At 40.4% G+C, this 24,713-nt stretch overlaps 2 protein-coding genes and 1 long non-coding RNA gene across 6 annotated transcripts in view; 1 reads left to right on the forward strand and 2 right to left on the reverse strand.

Moving 5' to 3' along the window:
* Positions 1-21,282, reverse strand: oplah (5-oxoprolinase, ATP-hydrolysing). 3 transcript variants are annotated; one of them, XM_017301977.2, is made up of 28 exons: positions 20,707-21,277; positions 19,871-20,083; positions 19,046-19,237; positions 12,291-12,405; positions 11,160-11,283; positions 10,478-10,673; positions 10,181-10,346; positions 9,811-9,949; positions 9,622-9,689; positions 8,914-9,089; positions 8,696-8,830; positions 8,498-8,610; positions 8,128-8,298; positions 7,223-7,360; positions 6,994-7,132; positions 6,795-6,907; positions 5,801-5,952; positions 5,532-5,692; positions 5,338-5,439; positions 5,071-5,245; positions 4,787-4,971; positions 3,517-3,666; positions 3,302-3,436; positions 3,061-3,210; positions 2,190-2,347; positions 1,935-2,095; positions 1,726-1,823; positions 1-1,301 (listed from the first exon to the last, which is right to left on the reverse strand). In XM_017301977.2, exons 2-28 carry the CDS (start codon positions 20,039-20,041, stop codon positions 1,146-1,148), a joined length of 3,939 nt encoding a protein of 1,312 aa, XP_017157466.2. In that variant the 5' UTR covers positions 20,042-20,083; positions 20,707-21,277; the 3' UTR covers positions 1-1,145. The 3 variants fall into 3 exon arrangements, 2 of the variants coding, with proteins under 2 accessions (XP_017157466.2, XP_081457635.1); XR_001776051.2 differs by lacking the exon at positions 1-1,301 and having other exon boundaries at positions 1,935-2,051; positions 20,707-21,282; XM_081601509.1 differs by lacking the exons at positions 12,291-12,405; positions 19,871-20,083; positions 20,707-21,277 and having other exon boundaries at positions 4-1,301; positions 19,046-19,120.
* Positions 14,506-24,713, forward strand: part of LOC103482436 (uncharacterized) — a 12,392-nt gene continuing 2,184 nt past the window's right edge. Inside the window, exons 1-2 of one of the 2 annotated variants that reach the window (XR_001776052.2) lie at positions 14,506-14,780; positions 24,560-24,705. This is a non-coding gene — a long non-coding RNA (uncharacterized LOC103482436). Of the gene's footprint in view, positions 14,781-24,344; positions 24,454-24,559; positions 24,706-24,713 lie in introns of those variants that run through there. The other variant, XR_536467.2, reaches the window with a different exon arrangement.
* The window catches only part of shrprbck1r (sharpin and rbck1 related), a 10,881-nt gene continuing 7,834 nt past the window's right edge, over positions 21,667-24,713 (reverse strand). Inside the window, exons 10-14 of the mRNA XM_008438590.3 lie at positions 24,536-24,647; positions 24,257-24,436; positions 23,808-23,906; positions 23,424-23,567; positions 21,667-23,277 (exon numbers count right to left, since the gene is read on the reverse strand). Coding sequence (XP_008436812.1) covers positions 23,197-23,277; positions 23,424-23,567; positions 23,808-23,906; positions 24,257-24,436; positions 24,536-24,647 — 616 coding nt within the window. The 3' untranslated portion in view covers positions 21,667-23,196. The remainder of the gene's footprint in view (positions 23,278-23,423; positions 23,568-23,807; positions 23,907-24,256; positions 24,437-24,535; positions 24,648-24,713) is intronic.

Raw genomic sequence — 24,713 nt, forward strand, 5'->3', positions numbered from 1 at the left:
AATACGTGGCTGACTAAAGAAAAAATGTGCTTCTCCAGCAAAAATAATGCAGCCCTATACATTTTTTGTAACTGCCCAGCTGGTGTTGATAAATCTGAAAAAGTGTACAATTTAAAATCCGTTTGACCAGAAGTATATTTATTTACCAGAACTGGATTTTCTTGGTGCAGCGGCGATATTAACGTAGCAACAACACACTCCAAAAGGACTCCATCGAAACTAAATGAGATTTTAGCATTGGGATCGATATTAAAGCTCATGCATATTTTGAATTTAGAAAAGATGAAGTGAACTCTATTCACTTTTTTTTTATCATCTCCAGTTGCTACAGGAACTTGAGTTCATGAATTGGGAGTTTCCAGCGCTCCTCTTTCTCTTGCAGAAACTCTGATTTACATCAGCAGTGCAGCAGCCGTCAGCCTCCCGCTGATTCCCCGCCCCCTGCTGTGACCACTATCTCTGTATCAGCTGCCTACGCATGCCTGCCTGCCTGCACTCCCTCCTTCCCCCCTCTGCTCATCATCATTCCTGACACCAAAGGTGGGAGGAGGGGGACGCCGCTTTAACCCAACACAACCACTCTGGGTGCGACTACCTGTCACACATCAAGTTTGCAGTCGTGGAAATTTATTTTTTTTATGTTTCCGAAACATGAAATTTAAACGATTTTCTGTTAACAAATGGGATTTATTTATCAAACCTTCTTAAAAAAAAAAAAGAGGTATATTTGTAAATTGTTGGCTTGAGAAAAGTGCTTGCTCAATTCACATTTCACTTAAGTTCATCCTGACATTTGCAGCATTCAGAAATACACACTGTGCGGTGCTTCTCGCAAACTCATAGGTTTGGATTAAAATACTAGTGTGAAACGTGATCGTTTCAGGAATATAAATCCAACAGAAAGTGAAATTTCACAGAGAAACATTCATAGTTTAGGAGCTTGATCCATTATTCTACTCTGATTCTTGTCACACCTTTAGTATGTGCCTTTTTTCACACTACAATGCTAGAAAGCATGCCTGTCACAGTTTTACCTTTGTTAACTTTCTTTATGTATCTTTTGGTAAATCCATTTGATGAAGAGTCTGACTCTCGTTTCCCACGATTTTCTCTTCTCTGGCCTTCCAGCTCTTCATCATTTCTCTTCACACTCCCTCTTGAGCCATTCTGTATTCAAACACACTCCCCCTCTCCGTGAACACCTCGTTCAGACGCCTACGCTTGCCCTGAGGTCCGCCGCTCTTCGGGTCTCCCTCGCTCCCAAACCCCCCTCCTCCAGGGGTGTAAAGGCAGAACATGTCCTGTAGTGGGAGACCAGGAGTGGGTGTGTTATTTAACTTAACGTCGAACAAAATTAGGTGCACAAAACTGGTTATTATGAGTAACTTGCAGTATGCCTTGTGCTATAGTATAACATTTGAATGTTTGCAGAAACAGAAGAGCCACAATCTGTCTGGCACAGGACAAATTGTGGCAGATCAGAGATGCTTCATGTAATTTGAATGTAAAGATCTTTTCCTCTTCCCCAGCAGGATTTTACTGCAACATTTACAATCCAAAGAGCCATTTCTGCCCTCAGTACAGTGAAACAAAACTGGAAAATCTGTTGTGTGTGTGTGTTTTTTAAAAAATTTTTTTAAGAAAAACAATTTTATTCCTATTTTTAGGTTTACAAAATGAGAAAATTGGCCACAAAGTCTCTGATTGGTGCGTCTCTCATCTCACCCCTGGCTCAAGGCTGACGCTGGTCTTTGCTCCCAGGTTGAGGATTCGACCGTCGGCTCTGTGCAGCAGGTTGAGCCCCGCGGCTCCATCCTCGCCCCCTGAAGCGTCAGAGAGAAACACGACCAAAAATGATTTTAGACCATAATAAATGGAAGAGGAGGGAATAAACGAACACACAGAGGAGACCTGGAGCAGGTTTCAGTGATTACCTTTAAGGCCATAGGGGCGGATGGCCCGTCTCTCCGTCAGGACGGACAGGACCACCTTGTTCCTGAACAGAAGCTTACGGACGACGCCGTCGCCTCCCCGGCACTTCCCAGAGCCTCCTGAGCCGGGTCGCAGAGAGAAATGCTCTAAAATCACCGGATACCTGGACAGCAGACGGATCAACAGCTGCAGCCAATAACAGAAGAAAACAAAAAAACCCCCCGACAAACTGACACGTCTTCAGCAAACTGTCTCACCTTTTCTCCAAAATCTCTGGATCGGTGATGCGGGTGTTGGTCATGTGAGAGTGGACGCCGCTCCGGCCGTGCCAGCCGGGCCCCGCCCCCGCGCCCCCGGCCACCGTCTCGTAATAGCCGACTCGCTCGCTGCCAAAGGAAATGTTGTTCATGCAGCCCTGATAGGAGGAAGACAGTGCAGCGTTAAGGAAGAGAAAAAATATGCAAACACGCGGTCAAAACTGCAGCAGGGTGTCTGCAGGTTTCACCGACTCAAATTTAAGACCAATATGAATAGAATTTAAGAGCCATATCGCCAAAGAAACGTACAAACTTTGACACTTATGGAGGTAAAAAAAAAACCTAGCTAATTTATGAGTATTCACCATCATAAATACTCATGAAAAAATACATTATTTTTTCATGCTATGAAAAAATAAAATTACAAGAAAAAAGTCATAAAATTACGAGAACAAAGTAATAATTTTACAAGGATAAAGTCACGCAAATAAAGTTGTCAAAATAAAATGAGAATAAAGTCGTGGTATTACGAGTATAGTCATAATATTACAACTTCATTTCTGTAACACTGTTGCTTTATTTTCATATTATTACAACATTACCCTTGTATTATTCTGACTGTATTCTCTTAATATTGCAACTTTATTCTCGTAATTTTATAACTTCTCATAATTTTATTTCTCTATTTTTTTAAGTCTCCATCATAATTAAAAAGTTCTGCCAAGACAAAATTTAAAACCTCTGATAAATGTATTTAAAGTCAACTTACTTTAAAAAGCAAACAAACAAAAATAAGAATTTAAGCTTTTTTTTTAAGGCCTTAATTTTGGATGAAGGATCCGGTGAACATGAGAACTGTCGTTTGTCTCACCTGGGAGGCGGAGCACACCTCAAACGCCTTAAAAATGACATCCACCACTCTCTGAGATGTGAGCACGTTTCCTCCGACCACAGCTGCATTCTGGGACGGCTGGAGGATGGAGCCGGGGGGGACGATCACTGTGATCGGCTTCAGGCAACCCTTTGTGAGCGAAAAGAGGAAGCCGTTCTTAAAATCGTCTGTTTAGGATCAGAAAAACCTTAAAAAAGGCCAAAGATTGAACGTCTCCTACCTGATTGAGGGGGATGTCCTGGCCAACCATGCAGCGCAGGCAGTAGATGAGAGCGGACAGGGTGATGGCCCGTGGAGCGTTGCAGTTCCCCCACACCTCGGTTCCAGTTCCTGTGAAGTCAAACACGGCGCTGCCCTGTAACGGCAAACGTTCGTTCAATCGGCCGCTGTCTCGTCGCGTCTTCACATTATACTGACAGAACGCTCAGAGTTCACCTCTTCTTCATTAATCCGAACCCGGAGTCTGATCGGTGTCCCGTCGTCCATAAAATCTTCTGACTCCACCTCTAAGGAGTCGCTGGTCTGACGGCGCCGGCGCTGTGCGAACTCTCTGAGCATGTCCCTAACGGCCAGCTCGGCGTTACTCTGGAACGCAAACGCCACACAGGATTTCTTCAGGTATTGTCTTGTATTTAGCCTCAGATATTTTACTATCAACTTGATAGTACACTGCTACACTGAACATTAAAAACAAACTTCAACTTTAGGTAGAGGAGGGTAAACAATTGCTTTTTTGTTGTTTCTTTTTCCCCCGACAAAAGAAAGAACAAATGACAGAAAATATTTTCCCAAAGTGGCTTTAATTCCAATCATCTGTTTTGTGAGTTCAATAATGGGCCAGACTACAAGAATTGTTGTGTATTTTTGCTAGCACTTCAAAAAAACACTGTGTTTTGTTGCAATGTTGGCAGTCAGTCAAACATGACACACTTAGATGAATGGTTATTCATGTGTTGGGATGGTCCAGTCAAAGTCCACTCTTGCATAAAACTGGCAATCTGTTGAACTGAATTTAGAAGTGACCACTGGATTCAATATAAAGTCCACAAAAGTGCCCAGCTGGTAAAGACATTTGACTCGAGGCTACCTGTGAAAAGGTTGCTTTAACAAGGTGTTGATTCATTGAAGCTGAATCCAAATATGCACTACATATTTCAGAGTTTTAATTCTAAGACAACACAAGAAATGTTTAGTTTTTCTTTTTGCTTCCAAATTAATTTATTTTTTGGCCAGTCAGATTAAATCCTGACCAAATACACTGAAACTTCTGGATGAAATGTGGAAAAAAAAAAAAAAAGAAAGAAAAAAAAAAAAGGGAAACTTTTCAGAGAATTCCGAACTAGAACTCGGTGATAAATTAATTTTATCCATTAATCAATTTTCCTGTTTTTGAAGATTAAAAATAAATAAATAAATAAATAAATAAATCACAATTTTCCAAAAGATTTAACCAGTGCACTCCTTGTCATCCCAGCCCAGGCCAACCATCTTGTTTTACAGTTTCTATTTATTTGGTCTTTAAATTCAGGTCAACTCACAGAACGAATGACTGAAATAACAGACAATTTTTGAAAATATTTTCTATTTTTAGTAACTAAGCAAGTGAGAAATTACGGGAATCGGATTTGGTAAGATTATAATCATGGATTTTATGTTTTGGTCGCATCTACTCTGAACCTTTCTACTGACTTGCAGGAATGTTTACCTGGATGTATCCCATGTAGGCCTGGACCACGTCTAACCCGTAGCAGTCGATCAGCTCCCCTACTAACTGGCTGCCTCTCTGGTTGGCCGCCACCTGAGCCCGCAGGTCTGACAGGTTGTCGTGGAGATTACGAGTCCCAGAGCAGCCAGGGTGCTGAGCCGGAGCCATCAGAGCTTCGGTGACGGCTGGCATGGAGACAAGTGGAAGAGAGAGGGCCAGAGATAAACTCTGCAGGAAAACATCCGTGTTTTAACGGACGGAGGAAGGCATGTTGGTGTTTTTACCTTCTTCTTGGAAGACTCCCCCGGTGACGAGCTTGAACGAAACAAAGACTGCCCCCTCCTGCTGAAGGGAAGTGGAGTGGGGGGGCATAGAGCCGGGAGTGATGCCTCCGATGTCGGCATGATGCCCCCTGCTGGCCACAAAGAACACAGGCCTTTTGACTCCTTTTCGAAACACCTTTGGGTAGAGAGACAGAAGAAAGACAACAGTGAAGAGAGGACCAGAAATGGGGACAGATGAGGACGTTAGAGAAGAACCGAAAGCCTGACCGGCGTGATGACGGTCAAGTCCGGGAGGTGGCTGCCGCCGGCGCACGGGTGGTTACTCAGAATCACGTCTCCTTCTCTCAGCTCGTTTCCCAGTGATCTGATCTTCACAAACGGAAGGAGAAAAAAAACCATTGGACATGAAACACTCTGACTCGGTGTCAGTTTTTCCACTCAGGAGTGGTCCTGCTAATCACCTGGTACTGGACGGTCTCCTGCATGGCCCCCAGGTGGACAGGGATGTGAGGCGCGTTCGACACCAGACCTCCGTCGGGCCCGAACACGGCGCAGGAGAAGTCCAGACGCTCCTTGATGTTCGTGGAGATGGAGGTCCTCTGGAGGACTCTGCCCATCTGCTCTGCAGCGGTCCGTGGGACAAAAACACCGGTCAGCAACTTTCTTTCACAATCGCATCTCTAATCAACTCTGAACGTTTTAGTTTTTTTTTTTGAAAGCACCGTCCCACCCGCTATGCTCATGAAGCGGTGGGAGAAGATGGAGAGCTGCACGGTGTTGAGCTCAGTGCCGATGGCGCACTGAGAGTCCGAGCCGACAGCCAGGCAGACGTCGCCGTCCTCCGTCAGGCAGGCCTCGCAGGACGGCTCCACCAGGATGGTGCTGACGGGGATGAAAGAAGAGATGGTATAAACCTGCAGCAAATTCGCTTAATTATAAATTAATTTAATCCACAAGCGCAAAAGATTTTAATATTCTCAACTCAAGAGTAGGAAAAAAAAACAGATTCAGGCATTTACGTCAATAAGAAATTATTCTCACGACACCCGAAAACCTTTTCCCAACCGTTTCTACTTCAACCGTTTTTACTTTTGCAAAATTTACCAACTGTACATTTCTTCTGTCTAAGCAGATAAGCAGTATTTCAAAAAAGCTTATGTTTTATAAACAATAGTATTTCTTGTCATTAATTTGGTGTTCAGAGATGAGCATTTTATTCTGGCATCAAACTAACTGTTAGCATTTAGGCTAACATTGGCATTTTAACTAATTTTAGCTTATACAAAAATTTTAACATACTGAATGGAGTAAGACAATGTTACTCAACATGCTTATGACTCTCCACATGCTACTGAGTACATTGTAGCTTGCTTTAGCGTTGATGCTAATTCTTATCTTAAGAACTCTGGGTTCCAACCAACAGGCACACAAAAAAAAACATTTAGTCAAATTTAACTACAGAGAGTGAAAAAAAAAATATGAATGTATTTTTATTGTGTGAATGACATCTGGTTTCAACTGTCTTTATAGCAAAAATGTGCAGTTTCAAGAACTTTCCAAACTATGAAAACACCTAATTGACGTTCCTAATTGAAGTTCAAGCACTGTCAGGGCTTTCAAGCACCTGAACAAACCCTGGTTTTAGGCTCAAAAACGTCACTTCAACTAACACCTCAGTGAGCCTCGATGGAGGGCAACCAGCCCATGTCTAGAGAAAGGCCTGCCTGTTTTTGTCGATGATGATGGCCGGTCCTTGGATGCTTTTGCCACATGGCAGTTCCTCCCACAGATACACACTGGTGTCCATGTAACCGTCTTCAAAGAAACACTTGGTCATCTACAGAGGAAGACAACAGGAACACCTTCGGTGTGAATTTTTAGTAGCAAGGATGGCTGCTATTACGTGTGCGTGTTCTTGACTACCATGACAGGCTTGGCTTGTTTGTGTCCCGTCTTTGATTTATGTATGGAGTTGATCCCAGATTTTCCGCAGCCTCTCACTCTGATGTCGTCCACCATGATGGCTCTGTCTGGGATGGTGAACCCAAACTCCTTCAAATAACTGCAACAAAAACAAAACGTGACTTATTCCCATGAAGAAAAGTTAGCTGATTTACACTAAAACGGGCACAAATAAAGGGACTTGGCAGACCGCTTGGTGAAGGCGCTGCTGAAGTCGCCAGCTCGACAGGAATGGGCGTTTCTGGGGTAACCGTCAGCCGTAACCATGAGGGCGCAGTCGGTGCCTTCGTAACGCAGGTGGAGGAAAACCTCAGTAGATATCTGACCACTGGGGACGACAAGAGAAGTGCCAGAGAGTGGGATTATGTTACTGTCAACAGTCCATGTTAATCAGAAACAGCCAGGTAACATTTAAAATGTGGGATTCAATCATTCACATGGCGAAGAGCTAAGGCAGCGGTTGAAGGTACATGAGTTACCTTGGTTCTCACAAAATGGTAAAAACAAGGAGATGTTGTGTCAGTTCTCTTAAAAACATGCAAATTTTTCAAATTGATGCCAATTTTTTTAGAATTATTGAGAAAAATATTCTTAGAAAAAACATGACTACATTTTGAGTCATTAGCTGATGAAGGTTTAGAATAAGGAAAATGAAGTAAAAGGCTCTTCCAGTGAACAAACCAAAGTACAACTCCCAAACTTTTAGACTGTTTATCGGCTTGAGTCTTAATCAGAAACATGAGATTTTGATTCATCTTTAAAATATATTGTAAATTTTTTACCCTATTTTATAATGAAAGAAAGAGATCATGTATTATATTTCTATGCAATAATGCAACCAAATGTGGAAGACATTCTCAATTTAGTCCTCTGCAGTAGCTTTGCTGCCTACTAGTGGTTAAAATTGTTATATCATGAAAAAATTACAAAAAAATAAATTTTCTATAAACAGGCTAAGATTGCAGGTGTGACTATGATGAAAAGTGATGATCGTTTTAACCTTTGGTGCCTGGAGGGTTAAAGCGAAACCTCTCTTTTTTTTTAGGAAGAAAATCTATCGGTTACTTTCGCTTGCTGAGTTTTGTTGGCTCTGACCTCGAGAAGCTGCGTGCGGACAGCGTGTCGCGGCAGCGTCTGCAGAGTTGCTCCATCCTGCGGTCCAGCTCGCCGAAACACTGCTGCTCGTACTTAAGGGAGCACGGCTCCTGCACCTCTTCCACAACGTCTGCCAGGGCAAGACCGTATGCTGACAGCACGCCGCTGTACCTGAGAGCAGCACACACACACACACACACACACACACACACACACACACACACACACACACACACACACACACACACACACACACACACACACACACACACACACACACACACACACACACACACACACACTCTAACAAACCTGTTTAAGCAACAAAACATTCTTGTGCAGCAACTTAACCCTCCTTTTTTAATCTTACTTATGGATGAAGACGGTCTTCATTCCCAGAGCTCGGGCTATAGAACAGGCATGCTGGCCGCCTGCGCCGCCGAAACACGCCAGTACATGCTGAGACGTGTCATGGCCTTTGGCCTGTCAGGTTTTCAGAAGAAAACAGCTAACACAAGATTGTTTAAAATCAGTAACCCTAAAATCCCACAATGCTGTAACGACATACTTGTGTCAAAGCCCTGATTGGTCGACACATCGCCTCGTTAGCAACACGAATGAATCCCATTGCGACGTCTTCCACGCTCATCGTTGATTGGCTGTTTGGCACCATGTCGTTCTGGGAGTTTGTGGCCCTGTTGGCCTTTATTTGAAAACACAAACAATAAGTCTTTTATGTCACTGTTTGCCATTAGCGTTACTGAAATGAACGCTAAGTAGTGGCACCTGGGTTTGGTTCGCTGACAGGAAGCTGTTGATCTCCTCAGTGAGACGATGGAAATGCGTCATGGTGTCTTCCAAGGACAACGGTTCGTTCTCAGCAGGGCCGAAGATTTTTGGAAAGAAGGGAGGAAGAAGGCGACCCAGAGCTAAGTTAGCATCGGTCACAGTCAGAGGGCCGCCTGCAAAATACATTTAAAATATAAAAAAAATAAATGAAAAGAACAGAAGGGGAAAAAACTTTGACCAGAAAATGGTTACAAAAAGGCATTATTACAAAAATGTAAGATATTGGTTTGCTTTATATTCTCAGCTTCAGCCTTGTTTTTCTCTTTTTACTTTTATTTATTCTGCAATACGAAAGTGGAAATCGGTTGTTGATCATGAATCTAGTTGGTTTCTAAAAGGCATCCTCTTTACTCCCGCTTTATAGCTTTCGCATGATACAAGCTTGAGTTATGCAAGCTGAACTTGAGCCCATTTTTTCTCTTTTATGTACATTAAGCGGATTATTAACTCAGAGGAGGCTGGAGAGGGGGGCGGGGGGGCGGAACCGAAAACCCCAGCTCTGTTACTGTGGATTATTGCCCAACATCATGGAGATTAACAGGGTGAGGTATAAAAGGAAGATTCAATAAAGCCAAAAATAAAAAAAGAAATACACTGGTGTTTACTAACTGACCGTGGAGAAGAGAGAGCAGTCTGTAATCTCACCTTTCCTGTAACAGGCCGGTCCTGGATGTGCACCTGCAGATTCTGGTCCTACGACAAACATCCCTGATCTGGGGAGGTTAAAAAAAAAAAAAAGCAAAGAAATCATAAACATGCCAGGGAAATGCAAACAAGAATTCGTAAGAGTTCATTTGAAAGAAGAATAAATCCCTCTTTCAAGGGTAAGTTAACCTGAAAAAGAGTCGGGACCCCCCGCCCGCAGCCACGGTGTTGATGTCCAGCTGAGGTGCTTGCAGGGTGACGCCAGCCGTTGTGGCCTCAAATACGTGTTCGTACTGGCCGGCATAGCGGCTCACGTCGGTGGAGGTTCCTGCCGGGAAACACAAAACATGAAGATTAAAGAAAATAAAATTTAATAATTGAATAGAAAGTTTTGAGTGGTATATTTGTACTTCATTAAATTCTTTTGAAACCTTGAACCTTCTGGGATGTTACAGCATAAAAGCCTTTTTTTTTTTTTTACTTAGATTTACTGTGAAAGGAACAAAATTAACTTGTAATTGGAAGGTGGAAGAAAAAAGACATAATCTCACACACTCACCGCCCATATCAAAACCAATCACAGGCTTCTTCTCCATTTGGCTGTAGGAGGTGATGGCGTATCCCACCACGCCCCCTGCTGGGCCGGAGAGAACGGCTCTTGAGCCGCAGAACTGCTCCATGGGGGTCAGACCTCCATCTGACTGCATGAACAACACATCTACATCCTAAAAAAAAAAAGAAAGAAAGATTAAATTAGGGAATTTAGGCAGGCCTAGAAAGTTTAAATTGAAATACACAAATTAGTTTTTTATGCCCAAAATCAAATAAAACAAAACAAAACAAAAAAAAAACGTACCTTCAGGCCACCTTTAAAGCCGGCTGTGAATCCTTTTAAATACTGATGAATTTTGGGTGTGAGGTAGGCGTCCGCGCAGACCGTGTAGCCCCGAGGGACCGCCCGCACCATCGGCATGACCTCGCTGGAGAGAGACACCTGAGTGAAGCCCAGACGACGGGCGAGGGAGCCCACCGCTTTCTCATGATCGGACCAGCTGAAACGAGCAGAAAATAGAACCTGAGTCAAACATCTGGCTTATTGTGTGTGTTTGATCACACTTTCAGACATATTTGAGTGAAGAATGAGATTACAAGCAAGGAGTGTCTCACCCAGTCTATCAGTTTTATATCAAAAACTTTAAGATAAATCAGACCCGTTTCCTTGAGAGCAAAGAGATTTCTAGGAATCACAGCGTGTGACGTCTACATGAAGGGGGAGAGGCAGGAGAGGAAAACATGACCTTTCAACCAAGAAGGTTGTATAAGCCTCACAGACAATAGATGAGAGCTTACTGAACGTACAGAGCAGGAGAGATCCTGGGATCTCAGGGAGTTATATAATCACATATCAGCTGTTAAGAAAATAGTAAGTTAGGAGCAGGGAAAATGTGCTGAGATAAGTTAAAAAGTATTAAGTTACAAAAGAACAAGAGTTCAGCCTGAAAGCTAGAAGAGGATGATGGTGTTGTTGATGTACTGACGTGTACGAGTGGAGGAGGAGGACGGCGATGCTGGAGATACCGCGGGACAGAACTCCTCTCAGGTCCTTTTCCACTTTGTCCAGATCCAGTTCCTGCCACACCTCCAGAGAATCACCTGTACTGCCTAAAGAAAAAAAAGAAAGAAATAAAGAAACAAAACAGGCTGTCAGTGTGTTTTGTGCACCAATCAGTTTTGTTTGATTTTTAGCTGGGTTTTTGCCTCCAGTGCTATTAACTAGCAATATTAGAAAGATGGCAACATTTTACAAATCAAGCATGTCATTATGACAGAAACGAGGTGAAAGCTCAAAACGATGTTCGAGCACCTCTGACGTAACATGTCAAACCTTCCTGTTATCCAGCCATAAAGATAATTATTAGGGTTTTAAATACTAATACAACCATTAGCCACACAACAACAACAAAAAAAGCAATGTCTCAACATAACGAGATTTTTAAATTCACAACCATTTTCCTTTCCAGAACTTAATAACTATAACCTAATCAGTTTCTGACAGAAAACAACCACCAGCATTTTTGTTTTTATAACCTGTTAATATGTAACTTTCATTTGGCCCACAGGAAAACTTGTTAATGTTTGCAAACGTAACATTTAAACTTGATCATTCAGATCAGAAGGAGCGAACCGGCGAAGAAGCCAAAGACAGGAAACAAGTGAAATCAGACCACAAAGGCTTTGGTTGCAGATCGGAACAAAGCACTTTGTTCTCAAAAACCATGAAAATATAGTTGATGATTCTTCTAACGAGGCTTCAATCTGAAATGTATGGCAGCTCATTCAAAATATCTCCCTCCACAAAGGCCCAACCCAAAAGTTTAGGGCGATCTAAAAAGCACCAGCAATATTTTTGGGAGTTGTTTCTTATCCTGATAGATGTGATAAAAGTATAATGGCTAAAGAAAACTGTTCATTAAATGGAAATGCCTCCTAAATTAAAGCAGAAAGAGTAGTAAACATTGACTTTATGAATTTTTATTTTTTTTTGCAAAACAGTCTAACGTGCAAATATGTCCAACAGTGATGTCATTAAGGAAGCCAACAGTTAGATCCACAGTGAAATATATGAAATCTTGATGGAAAAAAGAGGAATATTTGAACTTTGCAAACACCTGTTACGACACGTTTGGGATCTTTCCTGGGCAGCTGGCAGTCGTCTTGACAGAGGACGACTCGCTCGTCCACCTCTATGACCTCCTCATAAAGCACATCAGGGACGGCGACCTCCTGCACGTAAAGGTCAAGCAGATGTACTGAAGAGAAGAACCAGACAAGTCCCGCGAAACACTGAGAACACAGGACTGAACATATCCTGGACAGCATTTAAGATTTTTGTTCACAGTTTTGCGGCAAGGCTTAGTAGATAAGTGACCCCAACTGTTAATGGTACAACGGGTCAGCGGGGGCGGAGGGCAAACGTCAGGGGTTGCCATGGTGCTCTGCAACATAAACAATACTAAAAAAAAAGAGACTGCCAAAATGTCTCTATAACTATAAAAAAAAATAACTGACCATGTATTATCAGTAGTTTTCCCAGTGTTAGCAGAATGCCTCATTAGGTTTACGGGGCAACTATTTTTTTAATTAAAAGGTAAGTTGCTTTGGATCTCCATTTTTCCCTTGAGAAATGGGGGAAAAAACAACAACCTTGTGTATGTGTGTTTTACAAAGTTTTACCGAAATATTTAACTGAGACACAAAAGCATAGATAGATGACATCTGTATTGTAAATGTAAATTGGCATTATGCTAAAATCTGATATTTGTCTGTTAATGTGAAGTCATGATTGATGCACCTCTTGATTGAGTTCATCACATTTTTTTTTAACCTGCTATTAGATGCTATAATCAGTCTTCTGAATCTAATCGAATCTTAAACAAATAGTAATGTAAATACACACAAGCTATGCTGCTGGCCTCTCTAAAGAGGATAAAGCAACAGAGAGCAGAAAAGCAACCTTGTCCAAATTCAGGAAACTGCTTCTCTTTAGTTGATCCACAATGTCAGGGAGCAGTGTTCAGTTATCCACCAAGTGTGTGAGTAGAGATTATCCCTAATGCCCTGAATTTCTCCTGCCTATTGAAGTAATCTGCAGTTATAAAGTCTTTCTCCATCACTGCAATGGAGTAGTCAATAAAATACTGTTATTTACACCCTTTGAACTGAGCCATAGTCTGCTATGTTTCACTTATTGGTTATGTATTATAGTTTAATTGGTAGATCAAATCACTGCAGCCTGATATTTTATTGGGGAATCAAAATAATCTTATCATTTTACTTACTGTAAGCCGCATGGTTCAAAGTTTAGGAAAAAAGTAGCCCGGTGCGACTTATATGTGGATTTTCCTTCAACCACCAGGGGGCTCTTTAGCAGGAAGTGAATCATTGGAAGTCAAAAATGGAAATAGAAGAAAGCGTCCATTAAAACGAGATTAGGTTTTAATGGGGAACTTAAATTTGAGAATGTTGTTGATCAGTTAAATAGCATTGAAGAGAAAAAGAAGATTTAAAAAAAAAAATAATACTGGGAACATTATGAGAATTTGAAGTATCGATATTAGGATCCAGTAGATGGCAGTAGTGCAACAATAATGGATGCAAGCTGCCGTTGAAATCTAAAGAAGAAGAAGGAAAGCGCCCATTTTCATTTAGCACATGCTAGTAGCAGACACGAAGGATCAGCACTTTTACTGTTACAGTTACCGTTCGGAAACTACCGTAATCAGTTCAGTTAAATCTAAACTTGGCAACTTTTTCTTTTTTAACCGTAATAAATGTGATATTCACTTGACCTGTTATGACTCAAATTTTGGGTGTCCGCCCCCTCTGCTGCATGAGATATCAAGATGTATCGATTAGACTATATAGATATCGATTAGATTATATAGCTATAATCTATGTAATTATAGTTTATAATTATATAGATGGATCCTGGATCCTAATATCTATACCTCAAATTCTCACAATTATAGATATAATTTAATTGATTGGGTATCGATTAGATTAGGGTATTAGATTCGATTAGATTCATAAGACTGATACCCCAGATGTGCATTTGAGTAGTCTTTATTACTCACATACCCCAAAATAAAATCAAGTGAAATCAAGCACTTTCAGAAGAAACCTGTAATAAACAAAGTCCATATTTGCCATAGCATAAACACCAATGTTTACACTGTTTTTCAATCCTTCCATGCAGTGCTTGTAAGGCACCTATTAGTTTACACCTAAAAAAAAAAATCACAGAATAATTCATTTGGTGTTGAGATTAGCATTTTCTACTAGTAACGAACTGCCACAAAGTATAAATCAGATTTTTTCTTTTGTGTTGAATGTCTGTTTTACAATATATTGACCACAAATGACTAACAAAAAAGCAACACTTTTCTGCAAAATTCACCAGCTGCACAATTCTTGTTAGTGTAAAATAAGTAGTATTTCAAAAGAGCAGAAGAAATATTATACTTTTTGAACAATAATTTTTGTTGCTAATCTGTTGCTAAGAGATGAGTGTGTTTACTGGTAACCAAGTGCCACGAAGTAAACTTCAGATTCTTACTTTTGCAAAATGTACCAACAGTAAATTTCATGTGCCTAATTGGGTAAGCATTATTTCGAAAGAGCTTATGTTTCATAAACTTTATAACTTATTAATTAGGTTTTAAGAGATAAGCGTTTTCTACTGGTAACAAACTGCCACGAAGTATAAATCGAGATTTTTACTTTTGTGTTTAATGTGTGTCTTATAATATAATTACCACTAATGACTAAAAAAATTTACTTTTCTGCAAAATTCAAAATTTACCAACAACACGTAAAGGTAGTTTACGTGTTGTTACACAATTCTTAACAAGTATAAAATAAGTACCGTGTTTCCCCGAAAGTAAGACAGTGTCTTACTTTCTTTTTATCCCCAAAAGCCTCACTATGTCTTACTTTCGGGGTATGTCTTATATTGGAAAAAAATTGTCGAATTTTTAAGCATTAGGCGGCAGTGACAAGTGCAGGGGACGGCGCGGTGACGTATGGAGAGGGGGACGGTGCGGACGTGGCCAGGAGGCGGCGCGCAGCTAGATGAGAGGGAGGCGGCAATACCCCCGTGTTTCCCCGAAAGTAAGACGTATGTCTATTTTAAAGTAAGACATATGTCTTACTTTCGGGGTACGGCTTATATTAGCCGACCCCCCTGAAACCCCCGATACTCTTACAATCAGGGGTGTCTTACTATCGGGGAAACAGATAGTATTTCAAAAGAGCAGAAGAAATATTATATTTTTTTGAACAATAACAATTTTTGTTGCTAATCTGTTGCTAAGAGATGAGTGTGTTTACTGGTAACCAAGTGCCATGAAGTAAGCTTCAGATTTTTACTTTTGCAAAATGTACCAACTGTTAATTTCTTGTATCTAATCAGATTTTTTGAAATTATTTTGAAAATTCACCAACTGCACCAAAATTCACCAACTGCACAATTATTGTTATTGTAAAATAAGTAGTATTTCAAAAGAGCAGAAGAAATATTATATTTTTTGAACAATAACAATTTTTGTTGCTAATCTGTTGCTAAGAGATGAGTGTGTTTACTGGTAACCAAGTGCCACGAAGTAAACTTCAGATTCTTACTTTTTGCCACCATGACAGGAAACGAAATCAATCAATGAGCAATGAGCATGCTCTGTGTTCATACATTCAACTTTTACTTATTCAGCGATTAAATAAATGTGTGTATGTGTGTGTGTGTATATATATATATATATATATATATATATATATATATATATATATATATATACTGCAGTGTACACAAGAACAAAGAACGGCTCTAAGTGCTCAGTCCTTAGGACTTAGTAAAGATCCGTCCAGAAGAATCGGATTGTTCCTGAATGTCATATCACTATATTGCAGACTTTGGTCACAGCGTTGTCCCATATTTGCGACACCTCAGTCAACACCTCCACACAATAATTCAGCACATGAGTGACAACTTTTTTTCATCGCAGATGCAACATGTGTCTCTGTGGACGTGATGCTTTGTTAGCATCACGTCCACAGAGCTTACCTTTCTTTAAGCTTCCCTTCCAAGTGACGCTAAAAGTTGGACGAAGTCCCGCCGTCTGTGAAAGCGAAGCGCTGCTGATTTTACATGTCGCCATATCTATGATTTATGCAGCGCTATTATATTACTGACGATTAGACAGACATCTCCTGCCGCTCAGAGGAAACCACTGCGCATGTCTGGAGCTCCGCGTGCGAGTAAAGGTGGAGGCGATGGATGACAACAGACACTAAGTCACGTTATTGCTTGGATTTTACGGCGCCACCTTAAGTCCCTGAACTTCACATTTTAACGGAAAAAAGAGCAACGCGACTTGGATGTAACGAGTAACGAGACAGTTTTGTAGAAATTTAGTGAAGTAGAAAGTACAGATACTTACTGTAAAATGTAGTGGAGTAAAAGTAGAAAGTCCCCATTATTAAATCTACTTAAGTAAAGTACAGATACAAGAAAACTCTACTTAGGTACAGTAACGAAGTACTTGCACTTCGTTACTTCCCACCACTGACTTACTCCATTTAGAATACTAAACATGGCTAATAAGTAAGAAAATTAGCTTAAAGCTTATTTTAGGTGAAATGCTAATGCACTGGCTTGCGCAAGCCAGCGCATAACCTGAGAGAAAATGCTAATAAAAGCTAATATTATTGCACCGCCTATGGCGGTGCACTTACCTGAGAGGATTATTGACTTTTATTTTGAAATTTTAAGTAAGCTTCATTTGAAATGGCAACATTAATCCCATTTGTAACAGTCTTTTGGTTAAACCAGTTATCTAATGCCCAAAAGAGCAATTACATGATGTAAAAATTGTTGACGCTTTTATTTAGAAATTTTCAGTAAGCTTCATTTGAAATGGCCACACTAATCCCATGTGTAATAGTGATTGGTTAAATCAGTTATACAATACTCAAAACACAAGTAGTTCTGAATACCAGCTACGTTCTCTTCTATAGTAACTGGCAGTTCCGCCATGTTGTAGTTCTGACATGCTTCTAAGACCTCTGAGTCTTGGCCATAGATAGAACTACAGTTATGGCAGGGGTGTCAAACTCCAGTCCTCAAGGGCCACTGTCCTGCAGTTTTTAGATGTGCCATAGGTACAAAACACTGGAATGAAATGGCTTAATTTCCTCCTTCTTGTGTAGATAAATTCTCCAGAGCCTTGCTAATGACCTAATTATATATATATATATATATATATATATATATATATATATATATATATATATATATATATATATATATATAGCTATATATATGTGTGTGTGTGTGTGTGTGTGTGTGTAAAAGAAAACAAAAGTAGAAAACTAAACACAACCCCCTAAACTTAAAATAAATATTGAAATTAAGTAGAAAGTGCTTTCTTCGCATAATAAATTTTTATTTAGTACTAAATGTCTCATTTAGAAAAAATGGCAAGTTGCACCAAGTCCGGAAAATACAGTAATTGTCATAATATATTATTTTAGTATATTTTTTAATTGTTTTAAAAGAATGTATTGAGTTCTGCTTCAGGACAAGGGATTTTAAAAACGCCATCCACCTACTACAAAGTTTAAAATAAAAAATATTCAGCAAACACCAGAAAAACATACATTTTTGTGCTCACATAACCCAGATTAGTTTAGTCAGTTATTTGAAAAAAAAATATATTTTGTGTATATTTTATTCAAATTTTGTGCTTTATCCATAGGACCCGTTTTGTCTCTCTTCTCAAGAATCAAGCCTTATTTTACTCTGGTATCTCAACAGCTGATACCATGTAGAAATGTATTGCATATTGCATTTTCAAAAGTGTAGTGGAGTGTAGTGAAATTGTTCTACTACACTGTATAGATGAGGCACACTTATTCACACATTAATACATATCAACACTTTTTTTTATTTTTTTTTAGCAATTTCTTTAGTATTTTCAATAACTTCTAGGTCATGTGACCTATTAACTCAAAATCTGAAATTATTCTACTAAACTATATGGACTATATAGGCATATTTTTTATTTCATTTTGACTCCTTTTTAAATTTTTTAACCAAATTTATATTTAAAAAATATTGTTTTAAAAAGTTCATAAAATGTATTACCTCACATGAGAAGCACATTTACAACCTGTAATGTTCAATTACATACAATTCTAGGACTGGATCTAGTTCATTACATGTTTACTTACCTGAAATATGTTAAATACAACAAATATTTACTTGAAGTGTGATCTATTTCATAAAATTTACGTCACCTTTCTTGTTTAATTACACATTAATTGTTTAAAGATGGGCTCTTTCATCTGGTTTGTGTCATGATGTGGTGTGGCGGTGGACACAAACGCAACGGGCAGTGGACGTACTTTATGTGGATGTTATTTTTTAATGAACTAAACTAACTAAATCCAAAATCCAGGGAAAACAAGGAAATCCAAAACACAATGAAACAGAAGACAAGGGATAACAAAGGTAATGACTGGCAATGTGGTGAAGATCTAAACAAAGAAAAAACCTAACTAGAATACACACACTCAACACTAGCATGTTGTTTTAATTTGTCTTGCCCCATTCAATATACTAAACATGTCTAATTAATAAGCAAACTAGCTAATAGCTAACTTTAGGAAAAAGTCTAATGCGCTAATATTATTGCACCACCATAGGCGGTGCAATAATATTAGCCTTTTTTATGTTAGCTGTTTTATGGGGGGGGAGGTTTTGGGCAGGCCCCAAATAAACCTCATGCTGCAGAAACAGAAGTCTACATGCAGCTAACTTAGTAAAAGAGTTTAAAGAGTAAATATCATACGACAAGAAGACAAACGTTACCAAATCAAAGAGTTTGGGCCTGGCCTGTGTGCCAATGTGCAGCAGGTCCTTGAAGCCTTTTGTGACCAGCAGTGCGGTCCGTTCTCCTTCCCTCTCCAGCAGGGCATTGGTTGCCACGGTAGTGCCCATTCGGATCCAGCCAATCAGGGCGGTGTCAACAGGCTGGTCACGAGGGAAGAGCCGCCCCGATTCCTGCAGTTATATTAATCGCAGTTGTTATGTTGTTAAGTGCTTTGTAGAATAATATTATTTCATAAGCAACCTTGCATTTTGGCAGATTAAATCCACATAATTTAATGTTTAGAAAATAAGAACGTATTCTGGTCTGATGGAGGCAAAATTAAACTGTTTGCTCTACATCCAAAGCAAAACATCACCCTCATTGTTCTATGCACATGGTAAAACATTCTGGTGGAGATTTATCTTCCAGTAGGACAATGACCGAAACAAGAACTGCAACAGAATGGCTTAGGTTAAAATGTATTCATGTTTGAGAAAGGTTCAGTCAAAGATAGGACCTAAATTCAATTGAGAATTTGTTCACTTTCAATCTGGGTAAGCTTTTGCAACAAATAATAAAGCTTACATCAAGATGTGCCAAACTGAATGATCCCCCAAAAAATAAGCTGAAGCTAAGATTACAATGAAAGGTGGTGACAAAATGTGAAAAGCTTTGAGGATTATAGGCACCTTTGGAAAGCACGGTATGTTTACATAAATCTTTCTAAGTCTGGTTCAAAGTTGCAGAATATTTAGAACTTTTACCACAAGACAATGATTGAGGAAATATAATAAAAAAAATTAAATAAATCGCCTTCATCTTACCTCCTCCAAGACCCGGCGGATGCCCTCAGTGGGAGCATCTTTGTAGTTCTGCGGGTCTCTGGACAGCAGTTTAAGGACTCTCTCACGGCCATCAGGCAGACGTGCGAACACATCGGTGAAGGTGCCACCTCGGTCTATGGCGAAGTCAAACTTCCCCTTAGTCTGGGCCATAGTGAGGAAAATGGAAAAACGCTGCTGGTGATCCTTAAGGAGCTGAAAAGGGAAAACAAACGTTAGACTTGAACATGTTTCATTCACACGCCCAGGCTTCATCTGTATTTGCAGTCAATTACTACCATGTTTACACAACAATCATGTTGGTTATCTTGGTTTTTTTTTCCCCCCCTTGACATTGTATTTCCAGGTTTTGACCTCTGACACGTTTATAAACATTCCTGCACTTTGCCTGCGTGCATCGAAACCGAACTCAACACAACATCCACACACTTTTTCCGCACGCAGGCTCTTTTTTGAAGCGTGAAGAATCGGGTGGGAAGGCTGCTGCTGCTGCTGCTGCTGCTGCCTCTTTAAAACTATGTGACTGTGAATTATGCATGCAGTTAACATTCGACAAACCAGAAATGCAGCAGATTATGCGTGACGCTTTTGTGACACCACGGCACAGGAAAGCCTGCAAACCACATGCACATTCATGCACAAGAGCACGTGAAGAGAGTTAGCTTCCTTCGTGTACTTCCAAAACAACAACAACAACAACACCTACACTAAATCCTCTGTCCCAGTTGATGTTTTTGCATGCATGCTGCTGCGATCATTTCAGTTCATAGGCGGATTCGGAGCAACAAACCCAAACAGCACCGGGTGTTTTTACTCACCTGTGTCCGTCGGTCGCTGCAGGATCTGTTCCTGTTGTAATCTTCGGTAATCCGGTGACGATCCGATCCGATCCAAAAGACACGTCTGAGGGAGTCGGAGCAGTTTCGGAGGTTTAACTCCGCCTCCGTGGGAGAGGAGCTCCAGGATCTGAAACCCGACCTGCTCTAAGAGGGGTCTCACTGCGATGAGAAATCACACCTGACACGATCGTACATTTCAGAAGATTGTGTGCAATTTATGGTATGGATTTAATGTGGCAGGCCATAAAGTTCTCCGTTATCGAGACGCTGAAGGAAAGTCTTTTAACATTTTCAGCCCCTCACACTCCGATACCCTCAAAATAAGTAATCAACTGCATCAGAAGTGGACTTATGCAAACACTATTTGTACTGAGCAACACTGCAAGTGTCAGGAGGCCAAGACAGTAACGGTCAGTGTGATCCAGTATTTTTGCCGCTCAGTACAGGTCAGTGCAAGGTCACGTGCTGTAGGCAGTTTGATAACGCTGGCGCGAGGCGTTAACATCTTTCACACAGAGCATAGGGAAATCTCTGACAGTCTGCCTTTCTCATATGTAGATACTTATCTTAGTAGATAATGGAACTAAAAGAAGCAAAGAAGTTACGTGGTCAAGACTTGATGTTTGTTAGAGTCAAAGAACTGATAAAAAATTGAATTCTTTACATTTCACCGAGTTTGGCAGGTTGTAACATGAGAAAACGGAAGAGATGTTTAAGAGTTATGGATGCTTCTGCATGGCAACTTCTAATTTTGCAATAAATCAGGTGTTCTACCGAACCTAAAAATCACACTCTCAAAGAGAAATCAAGGTTGCAAAGAAAAGAAGAAGAAGAAAAAAAACCTGGATAATTTATGTAGAGCAGTGTTGCACCTTCTGAAACATCTGCTGCCACCCAGAGGAAGAAACATCACCAAGTGGACCAATAAAATACGTAGACTGAGTTTAATGCATATTTATTCACAATTAAGGCACAAACGTACATCAGAGTGCTGACATGTAACAACAGAGCTTGTCAGTTCTGGACAGTAGTGTAGTAGAGACAATAGGCAGTGCATTCATGCATGAGAATTAGATTTAGAGAATAATGAATTTTTTTTTCCAAAGATATAAATCTCTAAAAAGCTGTAAAACGGGTCACTAAGTATGCACTCTACTACATTTAAGCTGTCCATCGGGAATATTAGCTTATCAATAAAAGGTGTATAGATTGACTCTCTTATTGAACGTAATAAGTTAACAGTTACATATTTTGATCAGTGCTTTTTCTCAGGCTTTGTAATAATGCAACAACCAACCAACGAAGATCAGTTTGAAAGGAGGAGGAATTTAAATACAGACAGTCTGAAATCTCTCAGGTGAACCATAAACTACATATAATTCAGTCAGTATTCCACACAGACACACACACAAGCATACTGACGACTGGTTTGTAACACTTCACGCTCTTAATGCAAAAAAAACAACAAAAAAACAAATTACACATCCACATCCCTCTCCCCCCTCCCAGATTCAATCACATTTTCTGGAAAACCTCTGTCAGTGTCAGCCTGCTACGACTTTCAGCGTGGAAGAATAAGGCCACTTCAGTTTAATACAATGCATCCCAGAGTGTAGCATCCAAAACAAGCTCCAGTGCACTTGAGGCCTGTACTATGAAGCAGAGTTCATCAAACCCGGAGTTTCTTTAAATGAGCATGTTAAGTTAACCCCAAATTTTCTGACTCTAGGTGTGAGTGGTTTTATGCAAATCAGGAGTTTGAAATTAATTGACCAATCATAGTAAGGAGGTAAGCTATAGAAATGTTTCTGAATGCTTCCATTAATAGGCTGAACTGATCACATGTCCAGAAATTACTGCCAAAGCATAAAAAGGCTCATGAGCTCCAACAGTAGACAAGAAAAAAAAAAAACCTTGATGAGTGTAAAGCTAGAGAAGCAATGATTTTATTGACCTATGGTATGGAAAAGCTTCCTTAGCAGCAAAAACATGGAGAGGGAGAAAAAAAAAAACACACCTTCACTTTCAAAGCTTCAGTTTTGTTGAATCTGGAGCTGTAAGATCATTTCTGTATCTGTTTCCCACAAAACAGACCAGGAAAGAAGAGCCATAGCTTTGTAACACAAAAACTCCCAAACTCAGCATGGAGTTATCTTAACAAAACATCGACAGGCCTTTTGGGGCCAAGCCCACATACCCAACACTGAAAAGGCACCACGTGCATTCAAAGCTACAACTCCTTTGTGCTACACTTAACCTCACTCACCGACTTACTTTTGGGTAAGCCAGGGAACGCTTACTAGTTAGAGATCTGCGGAGAGAGAAGCAAATATGAATTCGGGTGCAACACGGGTCAATTTGTACAGTTTTTGGTTTAAGTGTGACCCAGTGGTATGCTTGAACTCTTCCTCCTCGTGTTATGAAACTGGTTCATTTCCAGAGATTTCCAAGAATCCCCATCCTGAGTGTTTAGTGACAGTTTTGGCATTTAGGATGACATTTCTGATTGTTGACATTGCAGCGGCATCCTCCGCTGGTGTCTCCAGGACCCTGGAGTAGAATAAATAAGAGTAAAATTGGAACGTTGAAATGATATTTAAGCTATATTGCAAACAACCACAAAATAATAAATAAAGCAGCATCGTGCAACTTTTAGGACTTTTATTACAGAACAGGAAAAAGTAATGATTTCTTACCTTGGGTCCCCAACGAGGCCCTCTGGTTACCCAGCAGATCTCAGTGTGACAGACGGTGCAGCGCAGCCAATCACATCCATCCCTCTTTTGCACAATGATGCCACACTGAGGACAGTGCATGGCCTCCCCTGACTGCACAAGGGTCTGATTGTGGTGCAAACAACGAGAGCAGAGGAAAACAAAACGAGAATAAGAAACGAGGATGTGGTTGGTGGAAGCCGACACCGATTACTTTCTCGGTTTACAAAGACAGTGATTCATTCTTTAACAGCGAAGCTGCAAATCGATTACTCTCATGTCAGGCAGTTCGTTTAAAAAATTAAAAAAAAAAAACTAAATACGAGAGTGATTTCAAAAGCTTTAAAGTGTTATTTTGCCGCTAACCTTTAGCAGATGTGTCGTTCTTCTGGCAGCAGAGTCGTTTATTGCTCGGGCTGCGAGGTCGTCTTGGTATTGTTTACAATTCATTCCCTCATGGATGGCCTGACGAGGAAAAAAAAGAGTGAGGGTCTAAGTCAAATTATGATTTTTAGAGGCTATAAGAGTAAAGTTTTGTCAAACAAGACAAAGATTGAACTATTTGGCTACAATGAGAAGAAGAATACATAGGGAATTTGTGTGGACATCTTGAAATAATAGTGGTTGTTTGTGTATATGTACGTATTTCAGCCTTTATGTTTAAATTTCACCAAGTATGAACAAATGTATAGCCTTGTTCCATTCAAATTCATTCGTGACTCCCATAAATTAACAATAACGTTAGTTCTTGACTGGCATTGTCGCTTCTAATTTGAAGATTTACTACTTCTAAGTGTGACCTGTACGTTTCTCACCTTGCAAATGAGGCAGTTGTGTTTCCGACAGATGGGACAGTGGAAGACATTGACGGTGTCCTCGTACACACACCATCCCAGACAATCCGGAGTTGCACAGTGATAGCTGCCCTCGCAGCGAGACTCTGCCACAGAAAGGCTTCTCTGCAGCCAGCGCTCGTATTCCTCCGGAGGCACCAACTAGAAAAGCGTATAGAGTGGGAGATCATGAAGGAATATAATTTTTAAAGAAAGTGTGCTGGCGAGAATGCTCTGACGAAGTGCCTCGGTGCAACTCACGGCTCGGATCTCTCGTTCCTGCAGGGCCCACGGACAGGCGTACGCGTCGTCTCTGTACGGACAGGAAACCTCAGGCTCCTCGCACAGCATGATGATGGAGCGCAAGCACTCTCTAAGCGGCCGCATACAGAAACGAGACGGGGTTCAGTTACACAGAAAAAAAATACCGGGTAAGTGT

This window comes from Poecilia reticulata, chromosome 20 (genome assembly GCF_904066995.2).
Source record: "Poecilia reticulata chromosome 20, P_reticulata-male-v2, whole genome shotgun sequence".
Lineage (NCBI taxonomy): Eukaryota > Metazoa > Chordata > Actinopteri > Cyprinodontiformes > Poeciliidae > Poecilia > Poecilia reticulata.